The following is a 19,924-nucleotide window of genomic DNA, read 5'->3' as shown; positions in this document are numbered from 1 at the left end:
ATCCCACCACAACACCTGTGATGACTGTAGCATTAAGGGATGAGTGGATGGAGGAGGGCTGTATGGATAAAAAACAGGATGGGGGTGGGGGTGCATGAGCGGCATGAGAAAGCAACCTTTGAAATGTCCCCACCACCGCTGCTGCCACCGAGCGCCATTCTCCTCGAGAGCGGCTGAAATCTGAGCTCTTTGTGAAAACGCCATAAGAGCATTTGGAGTTCATACGATGAGCCGCAGCATACAAAGCAAAAAAGGGTTGGGGAGGGATAAAAGGCAAAAAAGAAAGCAGAGGAATGGAAGGGTAAGGAGAGCTGGAGATGGGATGAAAGGTGGAATAGGTGGTACAGAGAGGTAAGAAAATATAGCTTTTTTCCCCATATTTTTCCCCTCTCTTTATAGTATTTCCCTAATCCCCAAGAGAGAGAATGCAGCACTTCTCCTTTGAGGGATTAAAAACGAGACTATTTCTCAGCTTGCAACAATTGGTATTGTTCAGGGAAGAGAGCTGGGCCTGGCTGCAGAGGCGGGCCGAGATAAAGAGTGCAAATACAGTTGAGCACTAGGATTAGACTGATGTATTGTTTTACTGAGGGTCGGTGTCGGCCTCTTAACAAAAATCAGAAATCACCTCAGCTCTGAATTAATGGAAAATCCTTCCTGATTATTGTAATGGAATACATTTTTAGCAATTATTGGATTTGTATCAGATGTCTGACCAGATCAATAATTCCAGTGCCAACTTGGAGGATTCTACCAGCAGCTGTCAGTCGATAAAATGCTTAATGTTAAAGCCCGGCCTCAGTGGATTTGGTCGCCGGAAGGAAAGTAAATCTGTGCACATTTTTCTGTTGAATTTAACGTTGACATGCAAATTTGTCAAATAGCAAGCCATCTTGGTAGTACTGATTTGTACTGATTTGTGAGACAACAGAGAGCCAGACTGTCTAAAATGGAGGAAGCTCTGTACGCCAGCTGCTGTGTTGTGCTTTTATTCGAGTATAAACTGCTCCACAATAGAGGAATAGTTTGAGGCAGTTAGTCCGACAGTTATGAGACAGAAGTCGATGGTATGAATACATCTTTTAAATAAACTGCGTGAACTTTTTGTCCTGTTAGTGACCAAGCTAACAAGCTTATAACTGACAGTCTGTAAGCCCAGCCACAGCCCAGTACAGAGAACACCAGTCCTCAAACTAGTCCTCATGCATATTTTGCTGTGCCACTTTTCCACTGTGAATGAGCCTTTAAAGACACAGTGAAATAAAAAATGTCTCCATGTTAATTGCTCAGCTATCTCTTGATATTTGCCAAATATAAGTTAATGATGTCATTTTATGCTCATTTTATGGTTCATAATTTTAATATAATATTATTATATTATGCTATATTACTATTTTGGACGTCTTGTCACATGTGTGCTGCAGCTCAGTGTGTTTCTCCACCAGTGTCTTTGAGGGCGTGCCACACTAGCCGCTATATGACACGTGTTACATAGTGACGCCAATAGGTTACGGAAGTAAAAGCTGGACTACAATCAAGCTGTTTTTGGGCGGTTCAGGAGCAGTGTTTTCTGTGGGATATGGTAACTCTCTTTGGGGTAGACTTTTTCACTTTGCAAACCTATTACATGCACAGAAAAGATATATAACACACGAAAGGGAAAAAGCCTAAACGCACAATGATCTCTTTAAAACAATTATTTTGTGTATTTTTACTGCAAAATACTCTTTTCTGTTCTTGTGAAAGAATAATATTTAATATTTTTAAATGAGTCATCTTGAACTCAGGGTGTAGACTTAAATATATCAAATCAAATATAATTTGGGGCGACTAGCTAAGTCCGGCCATCATATAAAACCACACTTGACCGTTAGCTGGCGGGTAGCTATCACACGAGGTATGTGAGGATATCATTTGGCACAAACTTTGCTAGCTAATCCAGCAAGTGCGGTTTTATATGATGGGCGGGCTTAGCTGACCCAAGTCACATTTCATTGGGTACACTTTTGGATAGGCATAGAAAATATTTGCACATTTTACAGGAAAAGAAAAGAGATGGATTTTAATATAAAAACACTCAACAAGGTCTTGTAGACACAGGATTAGAGAGTTTATATTTTATTTGACTTCACGTAGCCTCTACCTAAAAGAATTCTGGCTTTCATTGGAGAGTTTTAGGGACCCATGAGGTCTAACTCCTCTATCTGCTGGTATTAGATTGCTCACTCACCCTGGTATCGAACAGTCTTGCGTGGGATTGGATTCCAGTTGAGACCCAGCGACTTCTCCCATCCAACCAGAAACACCAGGAGCAAGACCTTCGTCCCTCCCACGGCTCCCATGTCAGCTCCCATTCGTTGGAACTGGCGTTGAGTGATGGATCGATGGATCAATCAGTTAATCAGATGGACTGGAGAGCAGCCCGGCTCTTGTCTGCCAAGAGAAAGAAAAACCAACACATCAGCTGGGCGCAGCAATTCACCTCAGTTTATTGGCTCGGCTGTTTATCAGAAACTATTTTGTCAGAACAGAATTTACAACTTGCACATTTTTCAAAGAGACCACACAAAGCAGTTCACACATTCAGGCTGCACTGAAATATTCAATTCTCAAAAATTGAACACGGTCATCGAAATCCACAGTAATGTAAAACACAAATGAGTTATGCAAATCATTAAAGCCAGCAAGGACATAGCTGTAATCAATGTATGTGCTTCTGTGTGCGTCTGCCAACAAAAACAGACCAAACATTTTAATGACTTTTGGCTGGGAGGGTTATTCAGGAAAGTTTTCCCTGCCCCTCCCTCAGTCTGAGCGATAATCCAGCTATCGCTACTCAAAAAGCTCAGAAATAGCTTATCGCTGCACTCTTGTCAAGCCAATTCAGCAGCAGTATATTAAACTGGGGCTGGAGTTATCAAAGTTAATTGGCGCTGGCAATGCATCAAATGCCAATGTGTTGGGAAATGAATGTCGAGGCAAGGACAATCCAGTAGCACTGTGTTGTAAATGAATTGGTTTATACCTAATGAACATGTCAAGTGAGAGGCTACAGAGAGGCATTACAGTCCAATAACAGCACAGGATGATTGACTTGTTACGGTGCAGCAGGTGAGATTGATGCACAGGGCGAGAAGAGGAATTATACATTAAAATAAAACACACACACACACACACACACAATGACAAACTCTTGCCAGCCTTATACCTTATGTCAGACCGTCATAGTGTATGAACTCAGTGACATCAATTAGGTCTAGAGGCATAAATCTATTAAGCACATGCAAATTTAAGAAGAAACATATTAACTGCTAATTAAAAGCCTCAGATAAATTAATTTATTTTTCATTAGTAATTTCCTTTTTATTAGTGGAGGGTGAAAATTACTTTTTTTTTTTTTTTGTTATGTTGGACTGCTGTCATCTGTGGATTTGTTGCAGACACCTGTGCTGACAAACATCCATGATCAATGATGCCAAGTGGCAGATAATGTAGATGAGAAAGAAATCCCATGCTTGTTCTTCTACAAAACCGCCAGTGGAAAGACGTATTTATCAAAGAATGTAGACTGATTTATTGGTTCTAAAGGTCAGCTAAATTACAAAAAAACTAACAAAACAAACACAAACTTCTAGTGTTATCTAGTCATGCAAGTTGTTTTATCTCGACAATCATTGCTAAAGGACTCAGTTTGCTTTAAATGAAGATTAGATTGTACAGCGTGTCATTTGACTGCTTCCTAAGGCAAAAGGTGGGGCGAAAAGCCTGCCAACATAAACTCCTTTTGGTCTTTTGCATGTTTCTATGCAATTATTAGAACAAATACAGAGCACGCTCTCTGCTCAAAGGCATTCATGGTGTTGAACTGCGTATAGTGTGTATAATTGTTTTTAAAAGCTTACAAAAAGGGTCAGAAGCGGCCCCACCTGAATTGGGTCTCCGACACGGTTACATAATCTGATAAGAACTTTGTTTGAAGCACACTAAGGTCTTAAGGATAATCAACAAAACATTCAGCCCACAGTTTTTATACAGGGACCATTTTGTTTCTCTGTAAAGTAGTTCCTGTTTTTTTTTTTACATTATCTAGAGTAAATGGGACACTGTCTCGAAAAAGATGACACTGTTACATTTAAATGTCATTTTTAAAAGCTGTTATTTCCACAAGAAAAATTCTGTGCACGTCTTTTGTATTCAAATGGCAGCACAAATCTCAGAGATGGATGTGTCAAAACCTCAGCACATTAAATCCAAACTATCGTCAAGACTAGATCCCACAGGGTGTGGTGAAGTGAAATCTTTTTTTTTTGTAAAATAATTTGGCTGAACTGACCCTTTAATTTAAATTTAAAGATAACCTATATTAAAGCCACTGGACGTCCAACTCACTAAGCATAATCTCAACCAAGTCTAATTACTCTAACCTTAATACTAAATCAGTTACTAGATTTTAACCTAACCGCTGCACATATAAAGAATTATGGATCTTTCTTTATGTTCTTATGAGGACCAAATACACTTCTGTGAACTTAAATACAAAGATACTCCCAGAAATGTTAGTATCTTTGCTTTCCCCTCTGCAGCTGCTGCTGTGTATCAGCGAATGAAATGGCGTCTATGATGATGCATGCTCATTGGAGAAGGAAACCCGCTTACTTTTAAACAGGCACAAAATGTCAAACTGCATTTACTTTATCCCAGCAAAAAGCAATATACTTCTTTTTAGGTAGCACATTTTGTCTCCTACTCCCTCATCTATTCTCACAAGTGGATATTAAAGTCTGGTGCTGGCAAACAAACATTTGGTGGATTGGCAGGGAAGGTAATTGAGATTTGGAGATGTGTGTGTGTGTGTGCATGCGTTTGCCCACTTCCAACCAATGTGACTGTTATTGATTACACTTCTAAGAGGAAAATAAGAAGAGGCAGAAAGAAGAAAAATATCAAGCACCCTCCACACTCCCCCGCCGCCCTCCATCCCCAGATCAGATCATGGCGACGCGCTGTTCAATGAGCGTGTTTAAACGCCGAGTTTGGGTGAAAGCTCCTCAAGCCTCGCGGCGCCGACTACCAGCTTTATTGGATCGATGCTAGAGGTCTTGCTGGCCAACGCTTGAGTGAGCCGAGATTGAGATAGAGGGAGGGAGCGAGGGATGAAGGGCTGAAAGGTGGAGAGAAATGGAGGGAGAGTTACGGGGTAAGAAAGAACACGTCTGGAGACGTAGCAGGAGGCTTGCAATTATTATTATTTTTTCTCAACAAACATCCACTCTTCCATCTCTGTGCTGAGAGGTAACGAAGTGAAGTGGGCATCCTGAAGGCTGGATTAAGTGAAGAGGCAGTGTGTAAACACTACAGGCGAAGAGGAGGAAGAGGATGATGGAGGAGATGGAGATTCAAGGCTTCTGCCTGTGAAAAAGCTTCAAAATCTTCAATGTACACCTCACTCTTTTATCCATTTTCTCTTTATCTGTTTGCTGCCTGTTTCTGCTTTTCTTTCAGTCCATCTCCCCCACTTTCAGTTTGGTACACCAAATGTTGATTTTCAACTCCAGGAAACAATGGTTTATAAAATTCTAGTGAAATATCATCAATACAGTAGAACAGTTTTAAAGTTTTATCTATTGAGGTTGCTTGCTGGGAACGACTGCAACACCCCGCCAAAATAATCCAGTGACAATTGTACACCTGTTCTAGGTTGACTATAAATGTTTTCTTTGTCCTTTTCTGGCTCTGATAAAGACACAGTGGTTTTAAGCCTTCGTCTGTTTAAACAATTAGAGGGAATGCATATTAATGTGTGCTCCAGTCTCTAGTTTTCCCTTTGATGTTTGCTGTACTCAAACTGAGAAGCTCCTGATTCGCCTGCATGTTGATTTAAGATGTGCGGAGAACCCTTTTTCAACAGACCAACCTGCAAGGCGAGGGTCACGTGACACTGGGTAGACTTGTTAGCTTGTCTACTTGTACTGGAAAGCTGGATATATAATAAAGTCATGAGGTTAACAGTAGTGCCTTTGTCGATCATTCACGATCAGGTCATATTGCAATCATAAGGACTCGACATTAATTACTTTCTCATTTCTGTATTACTGTATTATCACAGTCACACAAAAGACCAGCTCTATTGGATAATGAATAAAGAAGAGATCATTGCCACTGTAGTAAAACGACAGCAAACACAATTTTGCATAATTAATTCCTACTGAAATGATTGTTTAAGAATTTAAAATTTTACACATGTAGTATGACCAATATAGGAAAAATGTATCAAAAGCAAAAGTACTCATTGTGGTGCAGAATGGCTCTTGTGTTACACTATGATAATTACTTACGCTAACATGTTCGCAGCATTTTAATGTTTAAAAACATACATTTGAGGGATTTTCTCCTATAACAATGCATCATATATGTTAAAGTAGGCATGTTTTTTATGTAAAATCTGCAACTTAACTTTAACTGTCAAATAAATGTCCAATGTTCACTTTGTAGAGGTATTAAGTAGCTTAAAATACAAGTAGTCAAGTAAAGTACAAGTACTTCGAAAGTGTATTGAAGGACAGTACTTGAATTATATACTACATTACACCGCTGTCTATTATAGTAATGTGATAATAGCTCGCACAGCCACCGGGGTTCAGCTGGCAGTAAACATGCTAACAGCTACCCCCTTAGCAGAGGTATTAGCTTTGAGAGAATGTGCAACCCATTTAAAAAACCAGCAAAGGCATCAGTTCAGTTCAGTTTGATAAATTAGCTGCAGATAGCTGCTTTAATAGATATGGCAGAGTGATCCCATACAGTGCCAATATAGAAAATTGAGTCATTCACCACAAAGCAATAACAATCAACTAAGAACAGATTAGTTAGCTGCAGTGTTGTTTTCTACTCTGTGTTGTTGACTACTTCTCCTCACTTGCTGACACCACTCTGCTGCAAAAATTGCACACTGAATCTTCAAGCCACATCTGCGGGGATCTGTATGAACGCTGGGGGGAGAAGGCTGAAGTCAGCCTATGATGTATTTTTCTTTCTATGACTCTTATGATGCCTCGCTGTGTCGTAAGAGGCGAGATTTAGCCTCCCTCTCCCCTGGTGACCAAATTAACTCACATGCTCTGTCTCTCACCACGGCCTCTTTAAGGTCCTGCGGTGTCACATAACTCTGCAGGCGGTATCAAATCATCTTTTAGCTGCTGGTGTTGTTGTTGAGGCTGGTTTAGCTAATGAACTGAGACACGGCAGCCTAATAATATCAGTCACCACTCCACGATGGAGAGCTCATTATAACATACAGAGAAATAGGCCACATGTTCTGATTAGCTTGCTGAGCTCCTGTGTGTGTTTTGTATGTGCACGCGTGTGTGTTTCTCGAGTGTATTTCGAGGTACTGTATAAATGAATCCCAGTAGGGAAAAGGAAAGCGGGGCCGTTTCTTCGAGGTGAGCGGATGTCGGGGAAAAGAAGGAAGAGAAGGACGTCGTTTTCAGCAACCATCTGTCTGTCGCTTTTTCTTCACCACTGTCCTCCTCCTGCCCTTCATGTTCCCCACCTCTCCATTTTTACACACACACACACACACACACACACACACACTCTGGTGCAGTCCCAACTGATTGCTAGTCCTTCCAGGCATTGTATGGCTTCTAACCCTGACCTCTGACCCTTTTGTGGAGCTACAGAGAGCCAGGGCGCATCACCCACCGCCCTCCACTCCGACTATCACACTGGGACAGACTTAATGTCCATTAACCCGTAACTGCCCTTATACACACACACACACACACACGCACGTACGGACGGATGGACTAAAGGACAGCTCCCACCCTTCATTTCCCCTCTCACCTCCCTGCAAAACAAACACAGCAGCTATAGTCAGCTTTCTTCCTTCCTTCCTTCCTGCAGCCCCGTCCCCTCCCCCCTTTTCCCTCCACCTTTTAGTGCTCAGGGAGCGTTTAAAAACACACACAAATACGCACAAGTGCAAACTGGCACACATACACAAAAGCTGTTTCACCTAAATAGAACAAACTGGATCAAACGATTTCACACCACGTGGACGGAGGGATGAGACGGGCTCCTGGACTTTCATGCCGCATTCACCTCACTTTGAAATCGTCATAGTGGGATGTTGGCGCAGCACTGGTGCATTAATGTTTGGACGTGTGTGGGTTTGCTGATAGCTGGTTTTCAACAAAAGGTCTATTTTGCTGGATACAGGTTCAAATGAGCTCACAGCACTGACAGATTTTTCAAAAGACCTTCACGACTAAACAATACACAAGAATGACTTGATAGCGTGATGATACAGTGGGTACGGAAAGTATTCAGACCCCTTTAAATTTTTCACTCTTTGTTTCATTGCAGCCATTTTCCAAAAATCAAAAAGTTCATTTTATTTCTCAGTAATGTACACTCAGCACCCCATCTTGACAGAATAAAACAGAAATGTAGAAATTTTTGCAAATGTATTAAAAAAGAAAAACTGAAATATCACATGGTCATAAGTATTCAGACCCTTTGCTCAGTATTTAGTAGAAGCACCCTTTTGATCTAATACAGCCATGAGTCGTTTTGGGAAAGATGCAACAAGTTCTGGATTTGGGTATCCTCTGCCATTCCTCCTTGCAGATCCTCTCCAGTTCTGTCAGGTTGGATGGTAAACGTTGGTGGACAGCCATTTTCAGGTCTCTCCAGAGATGCTCAATTGGGTTTAAGTCAGGGCTCTGGCTGGGCCATTCAAGAACAGCCACGGAGTTGTTGTGAAGCCACTCCTTCGTTATTTTAGCGGTGTGCTTAGGGTCATTGTCTTGTTGGAAGGTAAACCCTCGGCCCAGTCTGAGGTTCAGAGCACTCGAAAAGGTTTTCGTCCAGGATATCCCTGTACTTGGCCGCATTCATCTTTCCCTCGATTGCAACCAGTCGTCCTGTCCCTGCAGCTGAAAAACACCCCCACAGCATGATGCTGCCACCACCATGCTTCACTGTTGAGACTGTATTGGACAGGTGATGAGCAGTGCCTGGTTTTCTCCACACATACCGCTTAGAATTAAGGCCAAAAAGTTCTATCTTGGTCTCATCAGACCAGAGGATCTTATTTATCACCATCTTGGAGTCCTTCAGGTGTTTTTTAGCAAACTCCATGCGGGCTTTCATGTGTCTTGCACTGAGGAGAGGCTTCCGTCGGGCCACTCTGCCATAAAGCCCCGACTGGTGGATTGCTGCAGTGATGGTTGACTTACTACAACTTTCTCCCATCTCCCGACTGCATCTCTGGAGCTCAGCCACAGTGACCTTTGGGTTCTTCTTTACCTCTCTCACCAAGGCTCTTCTCCCCCGATAGCTCAGTTTGGCCGGACGGCCAGCTCTAGGAAGGGTTCTGGTCGTCCCAAACGTCTTCCATTTGAGGATTATGGAGGCCACTGTGCTCTTAGGAACCTTAAGTGCAGCAGAAATTTTTTTGTAACCTTGGCCAGATCTGTGCCTTGCCACAATTCTGTCTCTGAGCTCTTCAGGCAGTTCCTTTGACCTCATGATTCTCATTTGCTCTGACATGCACTGTGAGCTGTAAGGTCTTATATAGACAGGTGTGTGGCTTTCCTAATCAAGTCCAATCAGTATAATCAAACACAGCTGGACTCAAATGAAGGTGTAGAACCATCTCAAGGATGATCAGAAGAAATAGACAGCACCTGAGTTAAATATGAGTGTCACGGCAAAGGGTCTGAATACTTATGACCATGTGATATTTCAGTTTTTCTTTTTTAATAAATTTGCAAAAATTTCTACATTTCTGTTTTTTTCTGTCAAGATGGGGTGCTGAGTGTACATTACTGAGAAATAAAATGAACTTTTTTTGATTTTTGGAAAATGGCTGCAATGAAACAAAGAGTGAAAAATTTAAAGGGGTCTGAATACTTTCCGTACCCACTGTATTTTACTACCTGAGACCAGAGAGGAATCTTCATCATACAAGCAGTGGATGTCACTGAAAAAGAAAAATGTGGGTCCTATAAGAGGAACAGTTTGATTGGTGGCATGATTCAGCTTTTTGAACTTTACTTCCAAGAGATAAAGATAAATTGTTCAAAACATGATCTTTATCCCATTCATCTAGTATCATTTTTTGTGGTTCAAATACATTCAGGAGGTTCAAAATGTTATCCGACTGTCTGTCAACCCACCAGAGAGCCTTGGGGGAAGATGTATCATATGATAATTTCACCAATTTAGAGACTATTTTTTCTTTTTACAGCTGAAACGTTTTGATCAGAGATCAGCCATTAAAAACACTGAGGTCCCTAAAAAACGGTTTCGGTGATCTGAATCCGAGATCACTCGCTGTAAGCCGCTCTGTACGACAGCTTTAGCTAAATGCTTGGAATAGAAATGTAAAAATATACAATTGCTCCACTTGTGGCGATGCATCAAAGGAGAGATTTCAAGGTTCTGGGTTCAAGTCCAGAGCAAAGTGGCTATGAAATCGTAGTGAAAGAACATCATGTTACAGCGGTCGCTGCAAAATTGATGACTTGTGGGATGTGAAGTGAGGGAAGTCAACATGGACTTCACAGCATTTTTTTTTTTTGCCATTTCTTCTCACTTATTCATACAGTGCTGCAGAGCCATGTGTGCAACAGGGCTGAAAGAAACACAGCTCTACGTTGCACGGAGAAGCTTTATTCCTATACAGTGACAAGACGGATGAAGGTAACAGAGCTGATGCTCTGCTTTTATGTGTGTGGAGCTAATGGAGCAGACATGGACACTCCATTGACAGTGAAACACCCACACACACCATGCATACTCAGCGTCTGAGAGACAAAGGTGGACACTTGAAACAGGAAGTGTGTGTGTGCGTGTGTGAGGGAGTCTGCCTGGTTTGAGTGCACGGTTTAAAGCAATATCAAGCATGAGCGAGTCTGCACCTAAGTGATAGCATTAACTAGCATATCTGTGAATATAGGTGTGAACACACTGTGCTGACCGGCTCACATTAAAGAGCCACACACACACATGGCAGTGTGTGTGTGTGTGTGTGTGAGTGTGGGTGACGTGCTGGCAGACTGTGCAGTGTGTCTGTGTTGAGCAACCGATAATCAAAGAGGGGCTTGATCGTCTGCCAGCAGTGTGTGAATGTGTGCATTAATGTAGAAGATGAATAGGAGAGAGTGTGTGATCGTGCCTGCTGTAGTGTCCTTCTGAAACACCCAACGCGATGTTAGCATATTCCAAGAAGTGTTTGAAATCCCACTTTAAAACTGCTACCACCAATATGTGAGCCACCCATTGATTTTCATGCACCTGAGCACATGGTTTCCCATATTTGCACACAATTACTGATTTGCTTACCAGCGGCGGTGCATCAAGCAATTCAACTGTATTAACTTAATGTCACTGCCTTTCCTTTCACATTGTGATTGGAATTCACATCCCATCCTAATTACCTCAAATTGAAGCGGAACTGAGCACCGCATTTGACTTTAAACCACCTATTTCCACTTGATGGAAACGTCAAAAAAAAAACAAAAAAAACACCTCCCATGAGAGTGTAACATCTTAGCCTCCCTGCTGCCAGCACCCCGCTCTTTCATGTCTCTCCCCTGGGAGATTCTGCAGGCCTTCAAATCTCCATCTTCTCTCCTTTCATCCTTACTGTAGCTCTTGCTCGCTTGCTTCCCCTCCCCCCTCGCTGCCTTGTCTGTGTCACGGTCGGCTGGTCAGGCGTGGTCGGCTTATAATTCTTTGATCGGGGCTCTGATCTCCTCCATCAGTGCCAGGGGCTCCAGCTGATTACAGATGAAATGGATCTGATTTGGACTCTGACTGCAGGCCAAACACCTGCTCAGACCTGAGGAAGTGATAGAAGAGGAGGTACGGGCGAGAGGAAACCGGAGAGACTGGCGCCCAGCTAATCGGACAGCGAGACCATCTGTGCTTTTGGTTGATGGCCCTGAAAGCACGCCTGACGGAAGCAGATATTTCTCCAAACATCTGTGGAGTGGACGTGGTATGGAAATATTTCAATAATAGTTGATCCCCAATCTGACTGACATGACCAGGATCAGTGTTTCTTGGCTACATGTGATTTGAAAGAGGTCTGTCGTAGTGATGAATTCACAGAGAATTATCACAGACTACAGTTTCCTTCAGCTTCTTAGCGTCTTTCAGCTCTTTGTTTTGGTTTTATGGCAACTTTAATGTTTCGGTTTACTCTCGCCGCTCTCACCAGCCTCGTTGCTAGCAGTCAGCTGTTGTACCACTGTACACTGCCTGGCCAGTACCAAACGACAGAAAGACAAAGCTAGTGCCTGATGAAGATTGAAGATTTAGCGAATGAAGATATCTTTACATATATTGTTGAATATGTTAAATGCTGCACACATATATGGACTGCTACACACACACAAACTGTATTGTATGTTTAACCTGTTTATGAACACTGCATGCTTTTTATATATATTATATATTTGAATGCACATAATCTATTTTTATTTTTACCAATCTTTGTTCATCTCTGTTTTCCTTGTTTTTAGCTGTGTGTATATATTTATATATATTTACCCAAAGATATTCACTTTACTGTCATAGAGGAGGAAATAAACCATAAAATATATTCATATTTAAGAAGCTAGTTAGTGCAGTTAGCTCAGTTAGCCATGCAGCTAACTCCAAAAGGGTGTAACTTTAAGTTGAAAAGTAGTGGGGACATAAGGGCTCAGATTAGGGGTGTGATGATACCCTTGGGTCATGAGATGTTACGAGACGAGAAGATTTTTAACACTAATTTGTAGAAAGATTAAAGCTGGGGTCCTCCCCCAGAAACTTGGAGCAATAAACACTTATGCCGTTTTTCCATTACCTGTACCAGCTCAACTCGCCTCGCCTCGGGTTGGCCGTGCTCCGTTTTCCATTGCAGATAGTACCCGGAGATAGCACCCCTCAATGTAGCTAGTCGTCATAGCAACGCCACACACAACTGCCGCATCGTAATTTTAAATGCGACACACACGCCAGCGATCCACACAGCTGTCACTTGATTTAAGTTAAAACGTTTCAACATTCCTCAGAATGTAAAGACAGATAAGAGGTACGAAAACCTTCCAGCTGTTTTTTCATCTGCCTTTGTTGCTGCAGCGGTCTGTGTGACGGCGGGAGCAGAGGGCTCTGTGAGCGGGCGGCTGGCCGGCCTCACACGCTCCTCCCGCCGCCACTTGCGGAGCTCCTCAACTCCGAAAACTTTATATAATAATATATAATTTTCGAAATCTACACAGTGGATTTCTCACTTCAAAACTTCTCAGAAGTGGATTTAGTGATGAAATAACGTATGAAAAGTGTAAAATATAAAACTTTCTGTTGCTGGCCTCTGTCTGGCGCGCACAATGATCATGCAGTGACGATTCTCTCTGACCAATCAGCAGTCTGCCATGTTTTAACGTCACATTTTAGTATCGCCATGAAAAAAAGTACCTGGAAGCAGCGACAGGAACAACATTTACACGATGGAAAACAAAACAAAAAGGCGAGGCGAGCTGGTCCCATGCAGTGCATAAGGGGCTTTAATTTCCTGCAATCTGGAGACATTTTCTGCTCCAATTTACAAAGGAAATGTCTTAATTTATTTAAAGGGAAACAAAACCAAACATTTAGCTGGCAGGTGACAATTCCTAAACACATATAAATAATGCAATAATCAGCAGATTGTTTTTGGGACAATGCAAATTTGTTTCTTCTATATTTAAAATGCAATGCATGTTTTCTTGTTGTGCAAATAAACCTTCTCAAAGCATTTTCATTTGTTAGTTGTGCAAGATATTTTTCAGAACATTTTTAACAAATGTTAAACACAAAAACACAAAAAGTGATGGGGACAAATTCAGCCATTTCAAAATGTGGTGGGGACACGTCCCCAGCGTCCACAGTGTAAATGACACCTATGGCTGTCCAGAAAGGGCACCAGAACCTGAGCAGGGCGAGCAGGCAACAGAACCGGCCTCCCAGTGAACTGAAGAGACCAACAGAGGCCAGCTTGACGACAGAGAATACAGTAACGAGGTGGTTTACAGCGGCTCCGACCATGACTCTGATCCCGGGGACGACGAAGAAGTCAAAGACGTCAGAACTGTTACTTCCTCACATTCTGTTGATCATGTCAGTTCATTTTTTTTTAACATCTTAAACTAAAAGTTGGGCCATATCGACGTTGTCGACTGAATATGACGTTGATGAGTCATCACCAAAACAGTACAGTAAAATAAGCCTCCAAAGATGAAAATAGCAATTCAGTTTGATTATCAAGCTAACTTGTCATGTATGCGTCAGGATAAATTACAGTATGACCATTTAAATATTATGGACTTCTAGACTGGACTGAAATTGGTTGGTTGAATGTGGATGTTACTAGCTGTTGTTTCTCTTGTTCCTTTAACCTGATTGTGGAAACCAGGTTTTTTGTTTACTTGAGAATAAAGAAATAAGATGACTTCTGAAAGCCAACAATAATCAGGTTAGCTGTGTGCGAGCAGACACTCTGTGTTTTCCTCTCTCAGCCTCTCTATCAAGGGCTCCCTCTCTCACTTTTCTCTGGTCGACCTTGTGCTGTCAGCCCGGCGTATGTTGTTTCTGATGAGCACACATGAGTGCGGCGAGAAACGGTAAAAGCCACGTGCACCCTGCCCTGCCTCGGCCTGACTGCCCCGTGCGCGGGCCTGGGGGATGCTGGGATAGCACTCTCTGACCTGTCATCAGTGCACATATATAAGTGTGAGCACGCTAGACCATGATTATCGAGTAGTCATAGGTCGATCAGCCTGGCTTAAGGGAATGGACTGGCTTTCACACAGTTCAAAGAACACTTATATACACACACACATATATATATATATATATATATATATATATAGCTAAAAACAAGGAACAGAGATGAACGATTGGTGAAAATAGATTATGTGCTTACAAATGGGTGAAAAAATATGTATATATATATAAATATATGTAAAAAGCATGCAGTGTCCATAAACAGGTTAAAGATGTATATATACAGTTTGTGTGTGTGTAGCAGTCCATATATGTGTGCAGCATTTATATTCAGCAATATATTTAAATGTGCACCAAAAACAGAGTTAGTCTGATTTAATTTTTGTGCCTGTGTGTGTGTGTGTTAGCCGGCTGTTCGTAAGTACCTTGACAGTCACATTGCCTGTATGTATCCTCACATACGCACGTACACTGTACACACATACACGAAACATAAAAGGAATGCTTTATCCTGGTCATACGCACACCCACAGACGCACATACACATCTCGCAACCTGCCCCTCACACACCAGCGCACTAATCAAATCACTCTCATTGCTCTTTTCCCCCGCCAGCCAGGTTCCGACAAACAAAAAAGCTGACAAACTTTCTCTGTTGTATTTCAAAGCTCATTAAAAAGTATTCACTGCTGTACGATTTAGCGCTGTAATCAGCTCTGAATAATAGAAATGGTCGTATTGACGCCTGCAGGCACCCGACGCACTGTTTCATTTCGGAACAACAACCGCTGGGCGTGTGAATGCAAAACACTATGACACACACACGCCCACGCACACTATCTCGTTCTCGCTTTGGGTTCTCTCTCTGGCTGCCAGTCTCTGAAACACTCCCAGTGTATCCTAGCTTGGGGAGACCGCCTACTATGCTCATAGGGGGGCTAATTGTCCGGCAGCACTCATTCACATCCCCTCCCACACTCTCTGTCCTGTCCTCTTTCCTCAGCTTCGTTCTTTGGGGAAGAGTTCAGGAGTTCACACTGAGCCCAGGGCCCTGGATCCCAGTGAGGTGCCACAGGGCAGAAAGGTTACACCTAGCTGGACTCCTATAGAAACAGCCCACACATCTCAGTGGCAGGCAGGTGGGGAGGGGAAGGTTTGCCTGACAGAGCTGAATAGAATGACAGCCGATAGAAGAAAAACAAGATAGACACAAGCAACTGAAGTGTAAATATGTGAGGGTCGGAGTGACTTTGTGGGCTGAGGCTTTTACGGTAAAGTTTCTTATCCAGAGACATGAAGTTTACTATATATATATATATATATATATATATATATATATATAACTTTCCTGGGTGCCTTGCAGTTTCTTGTTTTATAGTCACATGTTCCATATGCCCTCAAAACCTATGTGGGAAAAATGCTGTAAAGTAAGAATTCTTTGTTAATCGAGTAAATTCATCATGTATATTTATTGATTACATTGGTGAACTCCCCACAGTTCTTCTGTGGATTTAGGCAGCCTCAGTTGCTTCTTTCTCTTCATGTAATCCCAGACAGAATGGATGATGCTATAACTTCCAGGATCATATGCTTACAAAATCCCTGACTTGTGTGAACCTAGAAGAACTGATGCTGCTCTGAAGGCAAAGGGTGGTCCCGCCAAATATGCTTTTTGTTAATTGATAAATATAATCTACTAACATGTCTACTTTTGAAAGCATTCTTCCTTTACAGCATTTTTTCCCATACCTGTCTACAACTTATATGCTTGGCCGCAACCTATCTCAAACACTAGATGGTCCATATAAACACTCATTCCGCATGCATCAACACTGAGCACTGCAATCTTGCCGCTTCACCATTTACCTCCCTCCACCTCCCCTTCTGCCTCCAGTATTAGCATTTAAATTCGTCTGAATTTAGAATGTTTTTCTCAATATGTGTTCATGTTCATCAGGTGTTGTGGATCTGCTGTGGGATTTGTGAACTCAGTGAGACTCTGTGTCGAGCTTGTTCTAAGTTTTCCGGAGCATCGCATGAGCAGAGACACAAACTAAAATGTGCATTTTTTATTTAAGTAAATGGTCAAAACTTGACCTAAAACTGCTTTCGGATCATCATCATCATCATTGTGACTCATTTTTTATTTTTCTAGATTTGGCCATTAATCCTACTGCTAATAGTGACAGTGGACTCAAGTTAGATGCTAAAATCTGGGAACTCATCACTAAAAAGAAGTGTGACGAGGCAAGAAACACAATCAGGCAGGTTATAAACAAACTTTAGGTTAGCCAAACTTATTTGGAAGAAAAACCAAACAAAGTTTAACCACATACGAATATATATTTACAATCCTTTAAGCTTTAGGTAATGAACAGCCAACAGCACATTAAAATAAAGCACTAATGGTCAATGAGGTTGTGTCTGTATTGTGTATCTGCTCCTATTTGTATCCAAATGCGCACACACCTGACACACAGTCTGTTTTGTTAAACATGCTCATATATCAACATGAACATGAAGCACGAAGTTCAGTGAGCATCCAGCGGCTATCGAGGGAAGGACATTAGCTTTCTTTTAGCAAATACAAATATTGGAGGGGCCAAATTTCCATGTTTCATGTATTTGGATGTGACCCCCCCCCCCAGGGTGATTACTGACTTGCACTTTTATTCTTCTTTGCTGTTTTACTTTTCATTTATAAGCAATTCACATACCTGGAAGGCAAGCAAAGGCTGTAAACGAAAAAGTGAGAGACACTTTCCCCTGACTCAACAACTGCTAACAATAAATGTGCCTTTGAGCAAGGCACTTAACCCAGCTGGATTCAATGTGCTCAGTGACTGAGAGAAGCCTGGAGACAATGAAAGAGTTGAGCTTCTGGTACTGGGCAGTTCCCAATGGCCAAAATTAGCTGGCTGTGGTTGTACTGGGCAGCTCCCAGGAATGTATGTGCATTACTGTTAAAAAAAAAGGCAAAGCAGGACAAGTCTGAAGAAGTATGTGCATACTCAGCAGAAGCAAATCCTTCCCTGGATGAATAAATGTATTAAAAAAATCTGCCAACGACAGCTATAGGATCAGTTAGCGAAATCAACGGTCATCAGCTAAAAATGCACCTGGCAGACATACAGTGCAGACAGATATTTGTTAAGTGAAGACAGGAGAAGTGAAAGGTGAGAGGAGTGAGACGAGAGTGGCGGGCCTCAGTGCTCTAACCCGGGGTCTATTAGAGCCTGATTGGACCCATTAGGAGGGAAAGGCGATACGCGAACCCGCGAGCAGTGCTCCTCAGACCCGGCTCTGCATTAACCACTGCCTGCTCTCTACTTTGTTGAACACTTGGGCTGATCGATAGCAGTGAGGGAGAAGCAGAGGAGGGTAGGAGGTGGCGAGGTGAGCCGGAGAGAAAAGAGGTCCAGGTTTACGGGAAGATAAGCTGGGATCGATAGAGAGACAAGGACTGCTGCTGCGTGGAGAGAGAGGACGGAGGAATGCGAGATGCGGCAGGTTCACACTCGTTCACCTCATCAAACCCGACGGAGGGGAACCTGTGTGTGTGTGACAGGCATCATTTCTTGCTTGTGTGTATGTGTGTGTCTCACATTCTCACAATTGGCAGCCCTTGTGCATGTTTACCACATCAAATGTGATATACTGTAATTTAAAAAATGGCTGATTTGAATAACAACCCTAAAGCATTTCAGTGTAATGCACATTACCGCAGCGCTACTTTCATCAGTACAACAGCATGTCACGCTCATCAGTCTGCTGCTCTTGGTTTCCCTTTTATTTTAACAGGAACATTGCTCTTACAAATAATAACAAGTTTTTTAATTCCAATTTCTTTTTTGTTAAGCTGCTATTATGAAACTTATTTCTTGTGGATGCTTCACATTAAAAGTCATGAAACAGCAGGATTACGCTCTTTGGGCTGGTGGAAGGCTTTTATTGTGAAACCCTGTTGCAGGAAGTGATGAGTATCATTGACGTTACAATGAACAAAAATTGGAATAAATTTGTAAGTATTAAACTTTGATGTTGATTAACAGTTGTATTTCATTATTTTTAAGCTGTCCACAAACAGAAATGTAAAAAGAAATCGGTGGTTGTTTCATCAAGCTTTACGTGCTGAAACAATGTTTTGGTTGGGTGCAGTGACTTCATGCAGAGCATTAACAGCCTGCCAGGAAAGACTAAAGGCTCGTGCAGACTACACAACTTTCAGCGTCAGCCGATCGCCCTGCTGTTCACACTACATAACTTGGCGTCTTGTGACGGGAGTCTAGTAGAGCCGTGGCGTTCACACTACGTGACTGATCGGTGACAGGGGGTCACACACTACACGAGCTGACAGCGGCTGTGTCACCTGGCGCTGGTCTCCAAAGCATGTTGTGGCAAGAAAACACACGTGAAATGTGAAACTGGAAAAGACGCAAACCTACACACGAAACAGCTGTTGTTTGTTATTATAAAGATGGCAATTATAGAGACAAAGAATACGGATGAAAGGACGGATTAGCACATGCAGGTAGCAGGGATCATCTGAGCTACAGAGAGAGCTGGAGGTCAGTAAAAAACGTTTTGCGGTGAAAAAGTAGCTGCCTGCTCAAGATATTTGGCACGCCAGACATCTGGCTGGCGTCTGTGATGTCTCAGGGAGCCGTTTTGATGCACACCCCAATGGTCGCCGAGCTCACCGAATGGCAAATCTTAAAATCCTGTAGTGTGAACTAGGCTTGAGACATTATTGCGGTAAGTGTTTCATTGACAGTAGTTTAACAGCAATCCAAAAAACGGCATAGTGGAATCGACAGGAAAAAAATGTGAAGGAAATCAGTACTTTAGAAAGAAAGAAAGAAAGAAAAACTCAACAGAGAGGTGACATGACTGTGTTGTCCTTGTGGAGTTAGTGTTGTGGTGGAACATTATTCTGAAGGAATTTTATTGCCACCACCATTACTATTACTTTAAATCTCTTTCCCCAATCTCTGAGATATAATATTTAAGTTTAAATATATTACTTTGTTTTATATAAATGCCTAAAAAGGCAACTCACTTTAAATTCGTCACCTAAGGACGGATGGTCAAGACCCCTTTGGCATCAGTTTGTAAAGCGCTGGTAAGCCCTAAAGGGTTACCCAGAGTGTGTTGGTAAAGGTTT

The 19,924-nt window shown here is 42.2% G+C and overlaps 1 protein-coding gene across 2 annotated transcripts in view; it reads right to left on the bottom strand.

Annotated features, from left to right (window-relative positions):
* sema4c (sema domain, immunoglobulin domain (Ig), transmembrane domain (TM) and short cytoplasmic domain, (semaphorin) 4C) overlaps positions 1-19,924 on the bottom strand; it is a 94,406-nt gene that overhangs the window by 41,892 nt on the left and 32,590 nt on the right. For both annotated transcript variants that reach the window (XM_038703488.1, XM_038703489.1), the window contains one exon: positions 2,231-2,433. In XM_038703488.1, the coding sequence (XP_038559416.1) occupies positions 2,231-2,354 (124 nt within the window). In that variant the 5' untranslated portion in view covers positions 2,355-2,433. The remainder of the gene's footprint in view (positions 1-2,230; positions 2,434-19,924) is intronic.

This window comes from Micropterus salmoides, unplaced genomic scaffold (genome assembly GCF_014851395.1).
Source record: "Micropterus salmoides isolate LMB-PRFRI ecotype aquatic unplaced genomic scaffold, ASM1485139v1 Ms_hic_scaffold_7, whole genome shotgun sequence".
NCBI lineage: Eukaryota > Metazoa > Chordata > Actinopteri > Centrarchiformes > Centrarchidae > Micropterus > Micropterus salmoides.
This window is presented reverse-complemented; position numbering and strand designations above follow the sequence as displayed.